This window comes from Oncorhynchus keta, chromosome 28 (assembly GCF_023373465.1).
Source record: "Oncorhynchus keta strain PuntledgeMale-10-30-2019 chromosome 28, Oket_V2, whole genome shotgun sequence".
Classification (NCBI taxonomy): domain Eukaryota; kingdom Metazoa; phylum Chordata; class Actinopteri; order Salmoniformes; family Salmonidae; genus Oncorhynchus; species Oncorhynchus keta.
In genome coordinates this window covers 14,524,564-14,542,091 of record NC_068448.1, presented here as the reverse complement: position 1 = coordinate 14,542,091, position 17,528 = coordinate 14,524,564, and the positions used below count along the sequence as shown (strand labels likewise).

General features: G+C 47.8%; 1 protein-coding gene across 7 annotated transcripts in view; it reads left to right on the top strand.

Annotated features, from left to right (window-relative positions):
• The window catches only part of LOC118360673 (histone-lysine N-methyltransferase 2D-like), a 46,992-nt gene that overhangs the window by 9,740 nt on the left and 19,724 nt on the right, over positions 1–17,528 (top strand). For 4 of the 7 annotated variants that reach the window (XM_052484942.1, XM_035739963.2, XM_052484939.1 and 1 more), the window contains 19 exons: positions 1–132; positions 1,172–1,291; positions 1,433–1,537; positions 1,807–1,988; positions 2,417–2,581; positions 4,500–4,609; positions 4,696–4,743; positions 6,417–6,599; positions 6,904–7,080; positions 7,581–7,721; positions 11,094–11,224; positions 11,479–11,779; positions 11,957–12,133; positions 12,409–12,717; positions 12,890–13,014; positions 13,192–14,859; positions 14,994–15,161; positions 15,408–15,538; positions 15,702–17,446. In XM_052484942.1, coding sequence (XP_052340902.1) covers positions 1–132; positions 1,172–1,291; positions 1,433–1,537; positions 1,807–1,988; positions 2,417–2,581; positions 4,500–4,609; positions 4,696–4,743; positions 6,417–6,599; positions 6,904–7,080; positions 7,581–7,721; positions 11,094–11,224; positions 11,479–11,779; positions 11,957–12,133; positions 12,409–12,717; positions 12,890–13,014; positions 13,192–14,859; positions 14,994–15,161; positions 15,408–15,538; positions 15,702–17,446 — 6,118 coding nt within the window. The remainder of the gene's footprint in view (positions 133–1,171; positions 1,292–1,432; positions 1,538–1,806; positions 1,989–2,416; positions 2,582–4,499; positions 4,610–4,695; positions 4,744–6,416; positions 6,600–6,903; positions 7,081–7,580; positions 7,722–11,093; positions 11,225–11,478; positions 11,780–11,956; positions 12,134–12,408; positions 12,718–12,889; positions 13,015–13,191; positions 14,860–14,993; positions 15,162–15,407; positions 15,539–15,701; positions 17,447–17,528) is intronic. The other 3 variants (XM_052484943.1, XM_035739962.2, XM_052484941.1) reach the window with 2 other exon arrangements.

Below are 17,528 nucleotides of genomic sequence, written 5' to 3'. Positions count from 1 at the left end.
GGGCGGGGCAGCAGCAGTTTCCCGGGGAAGCGGCGGCCTCGTGGTGGTGGTGGTGGTGGCGGCGGCGGTGGAAGGGGCCGGGGTGGTAGGAACCGCCTCAAAGCCATGGCCTCCTGCATCGACGCGTTCCTGGTGAGTTGAACTGACCGACGATACATAAACATTCAGACACTTTCATCCATCCATCATCCATCCACTCACTCATTGGATTGTGTCATCAAATGTTGACATTGAACTTTACAGTATATACAACCCACAGCAGCAATTTATCACAGAGGTCTTGAATGTTTGGAGCTTGATCTGTCTAAAGTTCACCGCAACACTCAGACATAATTTACAAACAGCCAGGGGCGCACCGCAACACTCAGACATAATTTACAAACAGCCAGGGGCGCACCGCAACACTCAGACATAATTTACAAACAGCCAGGGGCGCACCGCAACACTCAGACATAATTTACAAACAGCCAGGGGCGCACCGCAACACTCAGACATAATTTACAAACAGCCAGGGGCGCACCGCAACACTCAGACATAATTTACAAACAGCCAGGGGCGCACCGCAACACTCAGACATAATTTACAAACAGCCAGGGGCGCACCGCAACACTCAGACATAATTTACAAACAGCCAGGGGCGCACCGCAACACTCAGACATAATTTACAAACAGCCAGGGGCGCACCGCAACCCTCAGACATAATTTACAAACAAAGCATTTTGTATTTATTGAGTCTGCCAGATCGGAGGCAGTAGGGATGACCAGGGATTTTCTCTTGATGAGTGTGTGAATTCTTGTCCTGCTAAGCATTCCAAATGTAACAAGTACTTTTGGGTGCCAGGGAAAATGGGGGGCTGGCGTGGTCCTTCTGTAGCTCAGTTGGTAGAGCATGGCGCTTGTAACGCCAGGGTAGTGGGTTCGATCCCCGGGACCACCCATACGTAGAATGTATGCACACATGACTGTAAGTCGCTTTGGATAAAAGCGTCTGATAAATGGCATATATTATGTATGGAGTAAAAAGTACGGAGTAAAAAGTACATTTATTTTCTTTAGGAATGTAGTGAAGTAAAAGTTGTCAAAAATATAAATAGTAAAGTACAGATACTACTTAAAATGACTTTTGAAGTATTTTTACTCAAGTACTTTACACCACTGTTCCTTTCCCCAGCTGAGCATGACAGCAGCAGACACTGGACTCAGTAAAGAGGAGGAGCAGGGGGAGGAAGATGAGGCTATGCAGAACACAGTGGTGCTTTTCTCAAACACGGATAAATTTGTCCTGCTTCAGGTAATGGCTTCATGCTTTTCCGTTTGACATTTTCCGGTTACCCTGTGGCATTTACCATGTCAGATAGTCTTAGACATTTGAGAACCTTTGCTGTAACTCAAGCTGACAGGGTTTTTTCTCCTCTCTTTCTCTCTCCAACAGGACATGTGTGTGGTGTGTGGCAGTTTTGGGAAAGGTGTGGAGGGGCAGCTTCTGGCGTGTGCTCAGTGTGCCCAGTGTTACCATCCATACTGTGTGAACAGCAAAGTAAGCAGTCAACCTCTTTATTCTTTAGAACTTGTTATTTAAGCAGATGCATTCGCCACGGATAGTCTCCCTAATAATAAAACATGTCATTGTTATAGCACCTTTTGCATACCTATAGATGCTTTACAGTAGGCCACTATAAGAAATCAAAATCAAGGGTTCAAGTGTTGCAACAACACATCTGGCTTCCTGATGACATTTTCAGGAATGAAACATGTAAATCTCTTTTTGATTTCTCACGCTATGCCCCTCTTGTCTCCCTCCTACAGATGACTAAGATGATGCTGCGTAAGGGCTGGCGTTGTCTGGAATGTATCGTGTGTGAGGTGTGTGGCAAAGCCTCAGACCCGGCCCGCCTGCTGCTCTGTGACGACTGTGACGTCAGTTACCACACCTACTGTCTGGACCCGCCCCTACACACTGTTCCCAAGGGCGGGTGGAAGTGTAAATGGTACAACTCTTTCATTCATTTAACCTTTATTCATGCAGGTTATTCTCATTGAAAAATAATATCTATTTTACAAGAGACACCTGTTTGAGACGGCAGCCAACTCTCACCTTCCATGACACTCCCTGTTCAGTCATTTTGGATCTGAAAAGGTACAGATGAAAATGAACTGAAATGGGGAGTCTGCATGATATGCATAAAAGTCCTGCTGCTAAGCTTGAAAGTTCAGTCCTCTGCCTCACTCTGTCCATAACATCCTCTTCCATCTCTGGATTTCACCTGAATTTTGACTTGGTCTGATAGGTGATGAACTTTAACCTTATGGCTCATTGGCCTATTTGCTATTGTCAATCAAATGTACTTGTACACCCCTTTTTTTAAAAGGTTGTTTTATGATTTATTGATTCATTAATTGGTTGTTCCCTGTTTAGGTGTGTGTCCTGTATGCAGTGTGGTGCCAGCAGCCCAGGGTTCCACTGTGAGTGGCAGAACAACTACACCCACTGTGGCCCCTGTGCCAGCCTGGTCACCTGCCCTGTCTGCAGGGAGAACTTCATGGAGGAGGAGCTGCTGCTGCAGTGCCAACACTGTGACCGGTGGGTACCACTCATTACAACTACACAAACATACAGTAGATATCTGAAAGATTGTTTCCAGTCTCGTACTTCTCATCTGTGGGTTGCGGCTGTTTACACAGAGCCCTGTGAATTCTCTCTGAACACTGCTTCAGGGAATACTTTTCTCGCTGCATGTAGTGCTGAAAGCTGCTGCCCCCCATGGACTCACACTGGTCCCTTCTAGTGCTGGTGGCTTGTCAACCAGTACAGAGGGAAGATTAGGGTTCTGCCTGAACACTAGTTGGTATGGGCTGACACATTTTTAGTCTGACACATTTTTGCTGGTATCGTAACTCTCTTGGTAGAATGGACAATTCTCCCATCTCCAAATGTGAAAGCTCTGTTGCTTGGTGTGTCCTTCATATGTTGTACTTCTTTCATATTTAGTTTACTGACATGGCTATCAAGCGATTTTGCACCACACACTGTCCGTGTACATGCAGTTTCAATCACAGCAGATCCTAAGGTTTCAACTATAAAGATCTCAGTATCAGAAGAAGATTGGTTTGGAAACAGTGTAATGTAACTGGTCTATCTCTGTGTTTACATTTTCCTCTGTTTAATTTGTTCATTTTTATGAGAACAGTCTTTTAACCCAATGGTAAGTGCATTGACAAATGGCACATTTTTTTCATCTCCTTGCATACCGGTCCTGTGGATATTTGCTCGGAAATTGCGCCCTCTTCTGGTTGTCTTGAGAACGTGCCTTTTCTCTGCTGCTCAGTGAAACTCACTTGCATTCCATCTGTTATTGGCCTGACAGGTGTATTTTTACCAAAAAATGTTTATATTGCCGACAAAAGTCAGCACAGTACAAGGAGTCAAAGCCAACGGTTTCTCCCTACCATACAGACAGGCTGTATCTAGCAACTTGAAAGATAACACTGCATCTGGGAGAACCATGTCGTACTTGTGCATCCTATTGTACCTCTGTTCGAAATCAATGATGTAGTCCGTTATTGCAACCCGGAATACCTCTAGTGTCACGGGCCGGCTGAAAGCCTGTGGCAAAAATGAGGGGACGCGAACAACAAGTATAGGCCAATCAAAAGGTTCTTTATTATAAACCAAAACTATTAACTTTAAACAAAGAAAAAGGAATGAGGTGTGAAAGTATCATAATGTGAATTGTATGTAAAGTGCAGGGATGCATGAATCTTTGTGTGTGATTGACTGAGTGAAAACTATGCAAAACTACAAAGGAACGAACAAAACAGGATCATACCTGGAGGAGCAGAGCGAGAGTGATTAGTGAAGCAGTTTAAATACCCTGAGCCCAGGTGACTCCAATCACTAACGACCCTCCTCTGCCTGCAGGAGGAACCACCCCTGCACTGCAGAGGAGGGGCCGTGACACTAGTAACACTGTCAAAGTTTGAATATGGCTCGTAGGCACGGTCTTTCTCTTTAAAAAATACAGAATCAAATTTCCCATACCGTCATCCTTGTTAAAATCCTTCAGGGATATTTCCAGTGCTGTATCTCTCACTCTTCCCTCGAGCGATAATACCACCGCTAGTGCTGGCTTTTTCTCGTCCAGATTAGTAACCCGTGTTCAGATTCCAAGTCCAACTTTCATAGGACCTCTTCTCGTCAAGGTGTAGTTAGCCATCCTCTGCTACCAATGTTAACTTCAAATGATACAACGACTAGGTTCCAGTTTAACAACGTTTACTTCACCGTATTTCCACAGTACATAGTCACCTTCACACTCCAGCCAGGTCCATCTCCAGTGAGACTACGGAGCAGGCGTACTAATAACAGAGTGATAGCACCGTAATAACAGAAATTTGGGATACTTAAAACATGAACTTACCACATGGTTCTTGAAGTTTCAAACCATGTTAATGTTTTATCAGAATAAGAGCTCTATCCTGCATTGTTTCTCTTCATGCAGGTGGGTGCACGCTGTGTGTGAGAGTCTGTACACTGAGGACGAGGTGGAGCAGGCCTCTGATGAGGGCTTTGCTTGCACATCCTGCACTCCCTACGTCCCCAAACCCATAGGCAAGTCTATCAACTTAAAACATATGAGTAGAAAAGGGGAACATTCAGTGACTTGTGGATTTCTCACATTGCTTCTCTGTCTGCAGTAACGGTGGATTCAACCTACATGACAGCCATGAAGATAAAAGAACCAGGTATGTTTTCGCCTCCTCAGTTTGTAATTCAGCTAACGTAAACTCACTCACTTTTGTACATCACCTTGGTCCGTACAATGACCTTATTTTAGCGCCCAGAAAACGTAATGTCAATAGCATTGTAAAGCACAATTTCTCCCCTTTCCAACTAAATCCATGCCGAGACCTCCGCTGCACGTTTCTGCATGATTCAACAAGGCAATGAGCTCCGTCTGGTCTTTTTTTATTTAAATGGCAGGTGGGGAAGCGAAACTAATGCGTGGTGGAGAGATGTCGTTTGGGGAAACTGCTTTTTTTCACTCCATCTATCCTACTTATCACCTTTTTAAAATGTAAATAAAATACTATAAAGAGTTTATATAATGTGTCATTACATACCTATTTGAAGGTTTGTGTCAAATTTGAATTGGGTTTCTAGGGCGGTGTCAAAGTGATCTTCAGAAGTAAACAGCGGCTTTTGAGAGTCATGATCACTTGCAGTGATGACGCAAAAAATGACTAGGTATCCCCCTGTCACGTAGAGTAAGCCAGAAGGCTAAACGGGAAAACCTAACCTCTATCAAAATAAAAAGTTCTTCTGTGCAAGTGCGTTTATTTACAAAGTGATTCCGGAACAAAAACAACAGTACTGCCATCAAACGTATACCTTATGGGACCTTATGGGACAGCTAAACACAATGCTGCCCCATCCACAGCTCAATCCAAAATGCCTCTCCATGAACTGAAAGAGAGGCTCCTTTTGTAGGGCTAGCCCCTCAGAACAACACAAATTAATTAAGCAATTACCTATACAATGTAACTTTCCATTTAACTAAACATACTAAAGGATATACATTGCAACAGGTTTGTGAAACAATATCACAACCTAACATTTACAAAATTACATCACTACTGACAGTGTCTTTCAATATTCCCATTTACATTAATGAGCCATTTGGGACAGGCACTACAAAGTCAGCCCAATTCCCTTAGCTCGGGTCCTTATCCAGCATACCCGGAAGCTACAGAGGTGGAGAGGAACAGAACAAACAAATGTGCTCATCCACAACATGGATAAGTATAATAAATATTGCTTATAATTAAACATGAACACTGACATAAGTGTGAAATGTATGTACTTAGACAGAGAAGTTAACTTGTGTGTCGACCCACATTGTTAACTCATCTGATAACAGAGCAGGGATCAGTGATGAATGTGTGCGTGCGTTAAAGTACCAAATGCTGCCCGCGGCCAGTGACAAACTTCTACCTCACACCCCCTTACCCCCGTCACTGTCCATGTCTTGTTTTTAAAGGATGAGTGCTACACCCGGTGGAGAGATTGTAAGACAGAAATAGTTGCTTTATGCGTGCTGTACGTTACGGCATGACACGTCAAGATGTAACGGAGGGTCCTTTTTTCAACTTTTCTCCAATACTATAGAGCCATTACCATGTCAATCAACGCTTGAATAGAAACCTAGTTCACACCCCCGATTTTGAAGTCAACACAGTCGCTACAGTCCCATTAGTTTTCTTTGCGGTCTCGTTTGAATGTTGCGGTTGCGCACATTTGTACGGAATGGGGTGAGTTTACGTTAATCTTACTTGCAATGACAACTTGGTATAGCATATTCACTGTTTGTATAGTTGCATATCAGTCCATCTCCAAACACTTCCTCCTCCCCGTCTAGAGCCTCAGTTCTACCGGTTGGAGGGGGTGTGGCTGACCGAGACGGGCATGTCCCTACTGCGCAGGATTTCCATGTCTCCCCTACACAAGAGACGGCAGCGGCGCTCTCGCCTGGGCATGCTGTGTGGTGATGGAGGACCCGACAGCATGGAGCTAAAGGACGGGGACGGAGACGAAGGAAAAGGTGGGTGTTGCCATTTCTTTCTTTCTCTTTCCATGATTTAACTGTCCATGTGACCGGGGGTTGTAAAGGAGAAGGATGAAGTCGGTTGCCCTTTGATACGGATCTATGGTCAGATTTGTGTTTTTCCCCTAATGGATAAGAGTAGGGTTTGGTAAGCTAGCTGATCCCAGAACTGACCAACTTCTACCCACTGTGTCTACTTGCTTTAACAGGTCTGCTTGGATACAGTACATCAGGCATGTATTTGACTACCCACCCTGCCTTACCCTCTGAATTGACCTTTAATCCCGATCTGTTGTTCAAGGCTGTGGGGAGCCCATGGAGTGTGAGCCAGGAGTTTCTGGTGTAAAACAGGAGCCTTCAGGGAGCCCATACAGGGAGCTGGGAGCAGAGGGAGGTGCTGAGGGTATGGAGGAAGGCCTCAAAGGAGTAGAGGAGACGGACGAGGGAAAGAAGAGGAAGAGGAAACCCTACAGACCAGGTCAGAGGTCAACTCTTATTAAACATCTTGTGTAAAATATTATTTGATTTGCTTGATTTGAGTTTGCCTGGTGCAATGAAACTAGTGAAACGTCCTGAAAGTGCAGGTCTGGCACTCCACGTATTTGAAAGAAAACAGCTACTATTAGAGCCCAGGTCTGTCCAACAGACCCCTGGCGGCAGGGTAGCCTAGTGGTAGCCTAGTGGTTAGAGCGTTGGACTAGTAACCGGAAGGCTGCAAGTTCAAACCCCCGAGCTGAGAAGGTACAAATCTGTTGTTCTGCCCCTGAACAGGCAGTTAACCCACTGTTCCTAGGCCGTCATTGAAAATAAGAATTTGTTCTTAACTGACTTGCCTGGTTAAATAAAGGTAAAGTAAAAATAAAATAAAAAGTAGTGAGAGGATATAATTTGTCACTGCTCTATGATGGTCACATTCAAGCCAACTGCAATTCAACGTTTTGAAATTGACTTTTTAAAAAACATTTTTATCTCCTGCAGGGATCGGTGGCTTCATGGTGCGTCAGAGAAAGTGTCACACACGGATGAAGAAGGGTCTGTTCCCCCATCTGTCTCATCTGGCTGGAGACGGAACTGTTACGACAGCCAGACCGACAAGAGAGAAGCCTGCCCTAGAGGAAGGCAAGTTACAGTTACAGAAGCCATCTCAGTCAGAACATTTCAGTGTTTGACCACTATCTGTTAGAGGTCAAATTCTAATTTCTCCAAGGAATATAATAAACCTTTGATGACCACTGCGGAAATAAGTGTTTTCATTCATGTGTTTTAATGTGTCATCCTCCGGGATTTAAATGTTTATCGCGTGGATGTATGATTTTATTTGTAATTAATGTTCCCTCTAAGCTGAGCGCGGTAGCCCTGAGACTGCCACGCAGAAATATCAGCCCACAGAGAGAAGCATGAGATTCAACTTCACTCAACTTTCTAGAGCAGTGGTCACCAACCGGTCAATTCCAGCCGACTGGTTGATCTCCAAGGCATTCCTAGTTGATCTCCAAGGCATTCCTGGTTGATCTCCAAGGCATTCCTGGTTGATCTCCAAGGCATTCCTAGTTGATCTCCAAGGCATTCTTGGTTGATCTCCAAGGCATTCTTGGTTGATCTCCAAGGCATTCCTAGTTGATCTCCAAGGCATTCCTAGTTGATCTCCAAGGCATTCCTGGTTGATCTCCAAGGCATTCCTGGTTGATCTCCAAGGCATTCCTGGTTGATCTCCAAGGCATTCTTGGTTGATCTCCAAGGCATTCTTGGTTGATCTCCAAGGCATTCTTGGTTGATCTCCAAGGCATTCTTGGTTGATCTCCAAGGCATTCTTGGTTGATCTCCAAGGCATTCTTGGTTGATCTCCAAGGCATTCTTGGTTGATCTCCAAGGCATTCTTGGTTGATCTCCAAGGCATTCTTGGTTGATCTCCAAGGCATTCTTGGTTGATCTCCAAGGCATTCTTGGTTGATCTCCAAGGCATTCCTGGTTGATCTCCAAGGCATTCTTGGTTGATCTCCAAGGCATTCCTGGTTGATCTCCAAGGCATTCCTGGTTGATCTCCAAGGCATTCTTGGTTGATCTCCAAGTCTTTCCTGGTTGATCTCCAAGGCATTCCTGGTTGATCTCCAAGGCATTCCTAGTTGATCTCCAAATATTTCTGTTAAAAAGGCAACGATAAAGCCATGCTATTTTTTGTTTTATTCGTCTGTCTGGCAGTAGGTGCACCTGATTCAGCTGCCCTGCGCACCGGGTCAGCCAACTGTTGCCTTTTTCAACCATTTCATGTGTCTGAAGGTACAAACTCTGCCTTCCTGGTGGGCGCAGATATCAAATCAGGTGCACTATAGGCCTAACGCTGGCCAATCAGATGTCTCAGATGACCGTGTCTTCAGTAACTTAGCAGGCATTAAGAAAAAGCTAACGCAAAGTTGATACTTGTGAGATTTCTAAACGTTTAAAACAAGACTAAAGAGAGACTGTCAACGAATACAGTAAAGAGCTGCTGTTTTTATGACTGAGTTCATGTTTCAGTTCTTACTCAGCTCTGTCAACACTTTGTATTCAACACTTTTATAAGACATAAAATGTGTGTTCTTCCTATTTCCACACAGCGCTACAACAAGCACTGCAGCAGTAATGAATGAGTAGGAAAGTATCTTTAGGCTCGCGTTGATGTTATTATTACCGGCTTGGGTCTTTTTTTAAATCGAGGAATAATATTTATCTGTTCATCGATGTAACAACATGAATTTGTGCAAGAGGCAGAAATAATGCGGTGCGACTCGAGTTTGTCCATCAGCTGGAAGACCGTCCCTTTTTGGTCAGTGTGAGTGGAGGAAATGGAGACTGGAGGGATGTTGACAGGTGGACCCTCAGTCTGCTGCTCTCTCCCTCCGCTGAGACTGAACATCAGATACAGGCACCATCAGCCCAGTAAAATAAAAAGCTAATTATTTAAATGTATATTCACTCAGCTATGCCTCACCAGTAATACAACAACGGATCATATAGCCTACATTAAATGTAGAAATATCATTTATAAAACATTCCTGAACAGCAATGTATTGGCAGGGTAATTCAAGCAAAGCCAATATATCGTGATAATGTATTGGGCCTATAGCTTACTGCACACACCTAATTTCTACAGTACTGTTTTTAATTGGTTAATGTTGCATAGGCTTACATTTTGTGATCTTGACTCAAAAAATGTTGGTGACCACTGTTCTAGAGTTTTCCCTATTTCACTATCAACGTTTCTCTTTACTGAGGCAATTGTGACACGCAATATTAGCCACTTTCAATACAACATACCCGAAATACAACAAACTATGCAAGTAGGATTCTATCTCATTGACCCGCACTACTTAGCCCGTACTCTAAACAGACCCGTGTGGGATAAACAATCAAAGCTGCAGTTGACCTATATGCAAATAGTCCATTGCCATATATGGATTTGTGCCATTTATTTTGAACTGGACTGTGTTTACAGCATGAGCGGTTGGGAGTAGATGTCTTGTTTTGAAGCGATACTGCATGTAGCCACGTGTGCACATTTTATTCATATTCTTTGCTATTTAGTTAGTTATTAGCCATGTTATAGATAATTTGTAGGCAAGAATAGGAGTGATTTGTTTCCTACAAGAGCACAAAACGTGTACATCTTTGAAAAGCAAGTCAGGTAAAGATACATTTTTTTGGTCTTCAAGGGGCAGTGTTGTATTTTGATACGGGCTTGAATAAGTAGCCAATACGCAGAGGGTAGCATAATTGGTCTGATTCTCTGTGATATTGGGATATTAGAATAATAATTCATTTATTTTGTAAAGTGGTTTCTTGAATCAAATCACACATTTTCAGTCACCCCCCTTCTTAATTTTAATTTACCTTTATGTAACTAGGCAAGTCAGTTCAGAACAAATTCTTATTTTCAATGACGGCCTAGGAACAGTGGGTTAACTGCCTTGTTCAGGGACAGAACGTCAGATTTTTACCTTGTCAGCTCGGAGATTCGATCTTGCAACCTTTCGGTTACAGGTCCAAAGCTCTAACTGCTAGGCTACCTGCCTCTTTGTCTGAAGGACAAGTGGATTAACAGGTTAATGTCAAGCCCTGCATGTTTGTTTTCTTTGGCTGCTGCTGTAGACTGAATGATAGAACAGCTATTTCCATGTTAAAATGTGATGGGATGCATTTTCTCCATGTTGTTGATGGTAGGCTGCTCTGGTAGTCCCACATTATGATCAAATAGCCACAGTAGCCTACTTTGGCCACTGTTAAAACTGTAACTTAAAGCAGGTACAGCCTTAACATTCACAGTAAACGCGCACTGAAAGTTGCACATCATTTTCACAATGTTCAAATTTCTGCTCAGCAAACCAGAAATTTGCTCAGTGCCAAAACAAATTGTACGAAACATTGTTTGTTAACCCAAAATAAAATTGAATAAAATTCAGTTCAAAATTGGCATTCTGAACATCTGAAATGACACTGGGTTGTGTTCGTTGACAGGGCCTCACCCAGACACACCTACAGATGGCGCCCCGGAGACTAAGCCAGCCGAGGGAGAAGGGGAGCAGGCCAAGAAACGACGAGGCAGGAAGAAGAGCAAACTGGAGGACATGTTCCCAGCTTACCTGCAGGTACCTTCTCGCTCACCACTTCTCACCATGGGCTATTCTAAGTCATTCATATGGCAACCTAAAGGACCAGTTTCCCCGATACAAATTTAGCCTAATGGACTACAAAGCATGCTCAATTGAGATTCTCGATTGATGTTGCTTCTTTGTCCAAGGCTAGACTTAATCTGTGTCTGGGAAACCAGCCCATAGTGTCTAGTGACCATTCAACTCCATATAGGCTAACATCATCATTCTCTCTCTGTCTATGTGTGTAGGAGGCATTCTTTGGTAAACAACTGATGGACCTGAGTAAAAAGGCTCTCCTGGTTACCCCAGGACAGAGGCATCATGGGGCCATGGGTCTCCTACGTCCTCCACTGCCTCATGCACAGGGGGCCAGACCCACCGCTCCTGACACAGTGGAGGTCCGGGAGCGAGCGATGGGGGCTGGGATGCACCTGAAGCAGGAGGGGGGTGAGGGATCACAGGCTCAGGTCGAGGGATCAGTGTTGTCTTCAGCTGTCAAAGATCAGGGCTCAACGGATCCTCAAGGCTCCGAAAAGGAGAAAAATGAAGGTAAGATATCATAGATGCTAAAATGTTGCCAATTGTAATAAAATTTGTAATAAAATTGACACTTCAAAACTTTCTTTTCTACTAACTTCCAGGAATTGTGTTTTGACATGCTATCAATTTGTTCTTGGTGGATGTTTTTGCCCACTGTCCTACACTCTTGTTTTTTCTCTCTCCCAGGACTTCCTGAGGGCATGGAGAGTCAGGACTCTGAGCAGTTTTTCAGGAAGGTCCTGGGGTCATCAGAGGGAGTGTCTCTAGGAGGGTCCCTACAGAGCAGCATGAGGCCCATCCTAGAGGGAGGAAAGGGGGATATGAACTGCAGCAGTCTGCCACAGAGGAGCCTTCTCACAGGTAGTGAGTGGTACAGACCTGAGCGCTGCTAGGGGGAATCGATACCCTTTCACACTATCATACCTAGAGAGCGCACTTTTAGAGGAAGTAGAAATGAGTGTGATGTTGAACTTAGACATCTGACTTAGAGAAAGGACTAGACGAGGGGAACAGTGTGATGCTATATGGAGCAATAGTTTGTTGTTGTAAAGGTCCCTTTATGTTCAGGAACTGCTTATGGCCGTTCAAAGGTCATGGTAAAACAGGACATGTCTTTCATACAAGCTGATCTCTTTCAGTATCCCTGCCCTCTGCTGGTATGATGGACTCCTTCCCTGGACTTTCTCAGTCTCCCTTCTTTGACATGCGGGAAAGGGGTGGCCTGTTCAGTCCAGATGGCGGAGAGGAGAGCCCGTGGGCCAACCCCTCCACCCCAGCCACCCCCTCCACCCCTCCTACCCCGACCGAGGCAGATGGAGACGGGCTGTCCTATAACCAGCGCAGCCTCCAGCGCTGGGAGAAGGACGAGGAGCTAGGAGAGATGTCCACCATCTCCCCTGTACTCTACGCAAACACAAACTTCCCCACTCTCAGACGGGACTACCCAGGTGAGTTAAGAGTAAAAATAAGCCTATGAAAATGTGGAATATTCTAATCTTAATGAGATGGTGCTTCCAGAGTTCTAATGAAACTTTTATCTCTGAAAATGAACCAAATATCAAATGTTTTCACTTCAGTTGACTGGTATAGAAATAATAAAGTTGTGATCCTCTCTGACAGACTGGTCCAGTCGCTGTAAACAGATCATGAAGATCTGGAGGAAGATTTCAGCTGCTGACAAGGTTCCTTTCCTGCAAAAGGCCAAAGACAATCGAGCGGCTCAGCGGATCAACAAGGCACAGAAGGTGAGAGTTTAGGCCAGAGCATTGATTCATAGGGCCAGCTTCGTTGACCCAGACCAACCCAACTCCTAAACTAAGTCCACTTGAAGTCTTAATCTTCAGGAAACCAGCCCAAAGCATAAGGTTGTCACTGTATGCAACCTCATTGCTTCTCTCCAACTGTCTCTTCTCATTCCACAGCAGGCAGAAAGCCAGGTGTGTCGGCCTATCAAGACCGAGGGGGGTGGTGGTGTTCGGGTCAAAGGTGAACGTCCCAACCTGCACCTCCAGATCCCCCCGCCCTCAGGTTCTGTCTCCACCTCCTCCCAACCCAGCTCGGCGGAGAGCCCCTTCCCTTTCCACCCTGACTCGGGATCCTCTTCCACCTTCTTCCCTGACGGTCCTGTCAAGACCCCGGGCTCGGCATCGGCAGATATGCGGACAGATCCCTTTGCCAAGCTGCCTCCACAGTCACCCCACCCCTCCACCCTATACTCCTCCCACCAGGCCGCCTCCAGCCCCATGCAGGGCCAGGCCTCTTCCTCAGGTTACCCCCACCCCGGGCCACAGGCCCCTCAGGGACACCCGGCTAGCCTTGGCCCCTTCGACATGCAGCCAGGGAATCCCCGGCGGGCTCAGCAGGTCGACCCCTTCTTCAGGCCGCAGCAACAGCAGATTCAGGGTCATCTGTCCCAGTCACAGCAGGGCTCTCAGGAGCACTTAGGCCCCCCAGAAAGCCCTCGGTCCAGGGGTGGAGGGCCCGGGGACTCTCCTCTCTTCTCCCCGCCCCACACCACCCACTATGGAGACCCGTTCCGAGGCCAGCAGCAGGGGATGGGGCGTCCAGAATACGCTTCCTCCCCCTCCCAGGTATCCTCGCCTTCTGGGATGGGACATGGGCAGTACAGGACTGATATGAGCGGGGGACCCTCTCCCCGCTCCTCCTCCACGGGACGTCAGGACCTGAGTAACACGGGCTCCCCTGCAGGGATGCTGGACTCTGGGGATGGCTTGTTCAAGGCTCCCATGACACCACGGATGCACCAAGGAGAGAGTGGGGTGGTACTCCATCCCGGAGCCTCACCCAACCACCCCTCTGAGGGCTACCGCCAGTCCACTTCCACCCCGTTCCAGGACCCCTATGCCCAGCCTCCCCTCACCCCAAGGCCCCAGTCCGGGGACAGCTGCTCCCCCCTCCCCCAGCAGAGGCACCCCCAGACTCAGCAGGAGTCCTGCCCCAGGGTCCCCTCCAGCCCCCAGTCCCAGGGCAGCTCCCTCTCCCCCCTCACTCCTGGAGCCCCCTCCAACGACGCATTCTCTGTCCAGTCCCCAGCTTCCACCTCCCGCTTCCAGTCCCCTGACCCCTACTCCCGCCCCCCCTCACGCCCTCAGTCCAGGGACCCCTTCGCAGCTCTGCACAAGCCCCCCCGGCCCACCTCTGCTGCTCCTGAGGGCACCCCCAGCTTCAGAGGCTCACCTCACCCCAACCAGCCTCCCTCACTCCCCCCGTCGTCCACCCCTGTGGGGGACCCCCTCTCTGGGAAACCCTCTGGGCCGCATGGGTTCAGCCGGGGCCCCAACATAGCCTATCAAATGGCCCAGCAGCAGCAACAACAACAACTCCTCCAACAACATCAACAACAACTCCTCCAACAACAGCAACAACTCCAACAACAACAGACTCAGACTATAGGTGCCGACTTCCACTCCAGGATGCCCCTCCAGCAGAACCCCACAGCCCCCCGCCCCCCGGAGGCACCTCACCCCCTGGGGGCTATGCCCGGTGCCCAGGAGATGCCCGACATGTCAGCAGTTCAGGATCCTTCACTACTGGGCCTCAGCCCCTCTGAGTTGGAGAAGCACAGACAGGTACATGTTCTATTTGATGAGGATCTTTTATTCCACCACAGGGCTTCTGAATCCTTCAACATCTACAGGTAAATATTTGTCATTTTTTTTGTCCTGACGACCTCTGGCCTGTATTTCTTATTTTCCTCTGATAGCGACAGAAACTGAGGGAGTTTTTGATCCGGCAGCAGATGCAGCGAAACTCAATCCGGCAGGAGAAAGAGGCTGCAGCAACCAGCAGTGCTGCCACCGGTTGGCCTGGAGGAGACATGGCAGCATATCAGCAAGACAAAGCCCACCGTGCTCCACCACCCTACCCACAGGTACACTGTTATGTCAACCAATGTCTGAAATCAACTTGGGTTATGTTCAAAAATGTTTTGAAACTGGGAGGCAGTACCTGTCCAATAACAATGCTTTTTTTGTCCTTCCTTTTGCAAAACGTTTTGCTACAGTTAGCCTTACTGAATGAACCCTTCTCAGCGGGTTCTTAGTATTTTGTTTTAAATGCTCCCGAGGGGATTGATAGTTTTGAATTAATAGTAGGTCCTTGTTGTTTGTTCCTATAGGACCGTGCCGTTACTGCTGCTGGTTCCCAGGCATCATTGGCAGGGAAGATGCCCCATGCCGTGGTTCCCATGGATGTTGGCTGTCCGCCACCCCCAGGGACCCCTGCCATGATGGACCCCAACCAGCTCAGGTATGCCCCCCTTTACGTCTATTTCTTAAATGCACACATAGCTGTACATTGAAATAAATGCCATTCGGAGTTGTTTTTAGCAAATATAACTTTTGTGCACAATACTTTCTCATTAGCTCGCTGTACATGTTTTGCATTTGTTGTCTGTATTTGTCTTTTGTAGACAACCAGGGCCACCCAACCCCCAGGGCATGTATGGTCGTCCTCAGTTCCCTGGGCAGTGGCAGCAGGGCCCAGGTCCCCGTCGCTTCCCTCAGCCTGGCATGGAGGGTGTGGGCCCCAGCCACCACCTCAACGCTCCCCTCAACATCCAGCAGGCCATGCAGCAGGGTATGGCTAACCCCCGTGGCCTGGTGCCTTGCCCTGGAGGGGAACCCATGCAGCAAAGCATGGACCCCGGAGGACCCCCACCACAGTTCATCGAGCTAAGGCACAACTCCCAGAGGCTGCCCCTGGGGCCCCAGCAACGGCCCCCCCTCTACATCCCCCAGCAGCAGGAAATGGCCCCCAGCCAGTTTGTTCAGCATCCAGTGCCTCAAGGTATGGACCCTCAGACAGAGGGGGTCAGAGACTCACGGCTGGGGCTACAGCAGGGTAATATGGGTCTATTAATGCCACAGCAGAGCACTGGCTCTTCGCAGCAGCAGCAGCAGCAACAACAACAACAACCCCATCTCCAATCCCAGACAGGCACTCCTCAGACCCCTAACACTCTCAGCTCTCACTCTGGGCAGCAGCACCAGACCTCCACAGAGACCCAGGCTGGAGTTCCAGGGGAATCTAGTGTTGATCTTCCCGAGCCTGACCTGGAGGACCCGTTTGCCCCCAAAGGGCTAGGAGATGCCCCCGGGGATGGAGGAGTGGAAGATGAGGATGATCTGGCTCTGGATCTAGACCCTGATAAGGGTGACGACGACCTGGGTAATCTTGACAACCTGGAAACCACGGACCCACACCTAGACGACTTACTCAACAGTGACGAGTTTGACCTGCTGGCTTATACGGACCCCGAGCTGGACCAAGGGGACCCCAAGGATGTGTTCTCGGACCAGCTGCGGTTGGTGGAAGCAGAGGGTGAAACTCCAGGTACCTCTGGGGCTCAGGACAACCAAGTGGAACAGAAACCAAAAGTTGAGCAAAACCCAACCCCAAACACAGGGGGTTCCATGAACTCCTCAACTCTCCATCCGTCCTCCTCTGAGTCTGCCGTCACCTCCAGGATAAAGCTGGAGCCAGGTCAAGCTGTGGTGAAGGATGAGATGGGAGATGCTGTCTCCATGCTCCTTCAAACAAACAAACCCTCCATTCAACCAGACAACCAGGGTGCTTCACTGAGCTCTGTGCGGTTAGGAGGGCTCCCATACCCTCTGCCGGGTCAGGCTGATTCATTATCCTCCCTGGGGGAGGACCCCCTGGCGCTGCCCGACGGAGGGGGACAGCACTCCCCTGCCGTGGATCTAGACAAAGTTGAGAGCTCCCTGGAAGCCAGCGAGCTTCCCTTGCTGATCCAGGACCTGCTGGAGCACGAGAAGAAGGAGCTCCAGAAACAGCAGCAGCAGCAACAGCAGCAGCTCAGCTCCCTCCACCAGGGGGCGATGGGGGGGCATATGGGAGGCCACCCCAACCCCCAGGGGGGTCCTGGACATATCATGCTGCCCCAGCACCACCGCCCCCCACCCCAGAGCATGATGGGACTGCCAGGTATGGTGCCACGCCCTCCACACCTTTTGCAGCAGCAAAGACTCGTGGGACAACCTGGGATAACGCCGCAGCACATGGCTGCCATGGCTCAGCAACAAGGAGTGATGAGGGTGGGGCAGCCTGGTGGCATTCACCCAGGACTCAACCCTCAGCCGCAGCAGATTGTCAAACAGTCAGCTCTGGCTAATAACTTCTTCCCTGATAAAGGTAAATACAAATGAGTTCTTGAGATTGTTTGAATCATGACTCTTGTTTGAATCATGACACTTGTTTGAATCATGACGCTTTC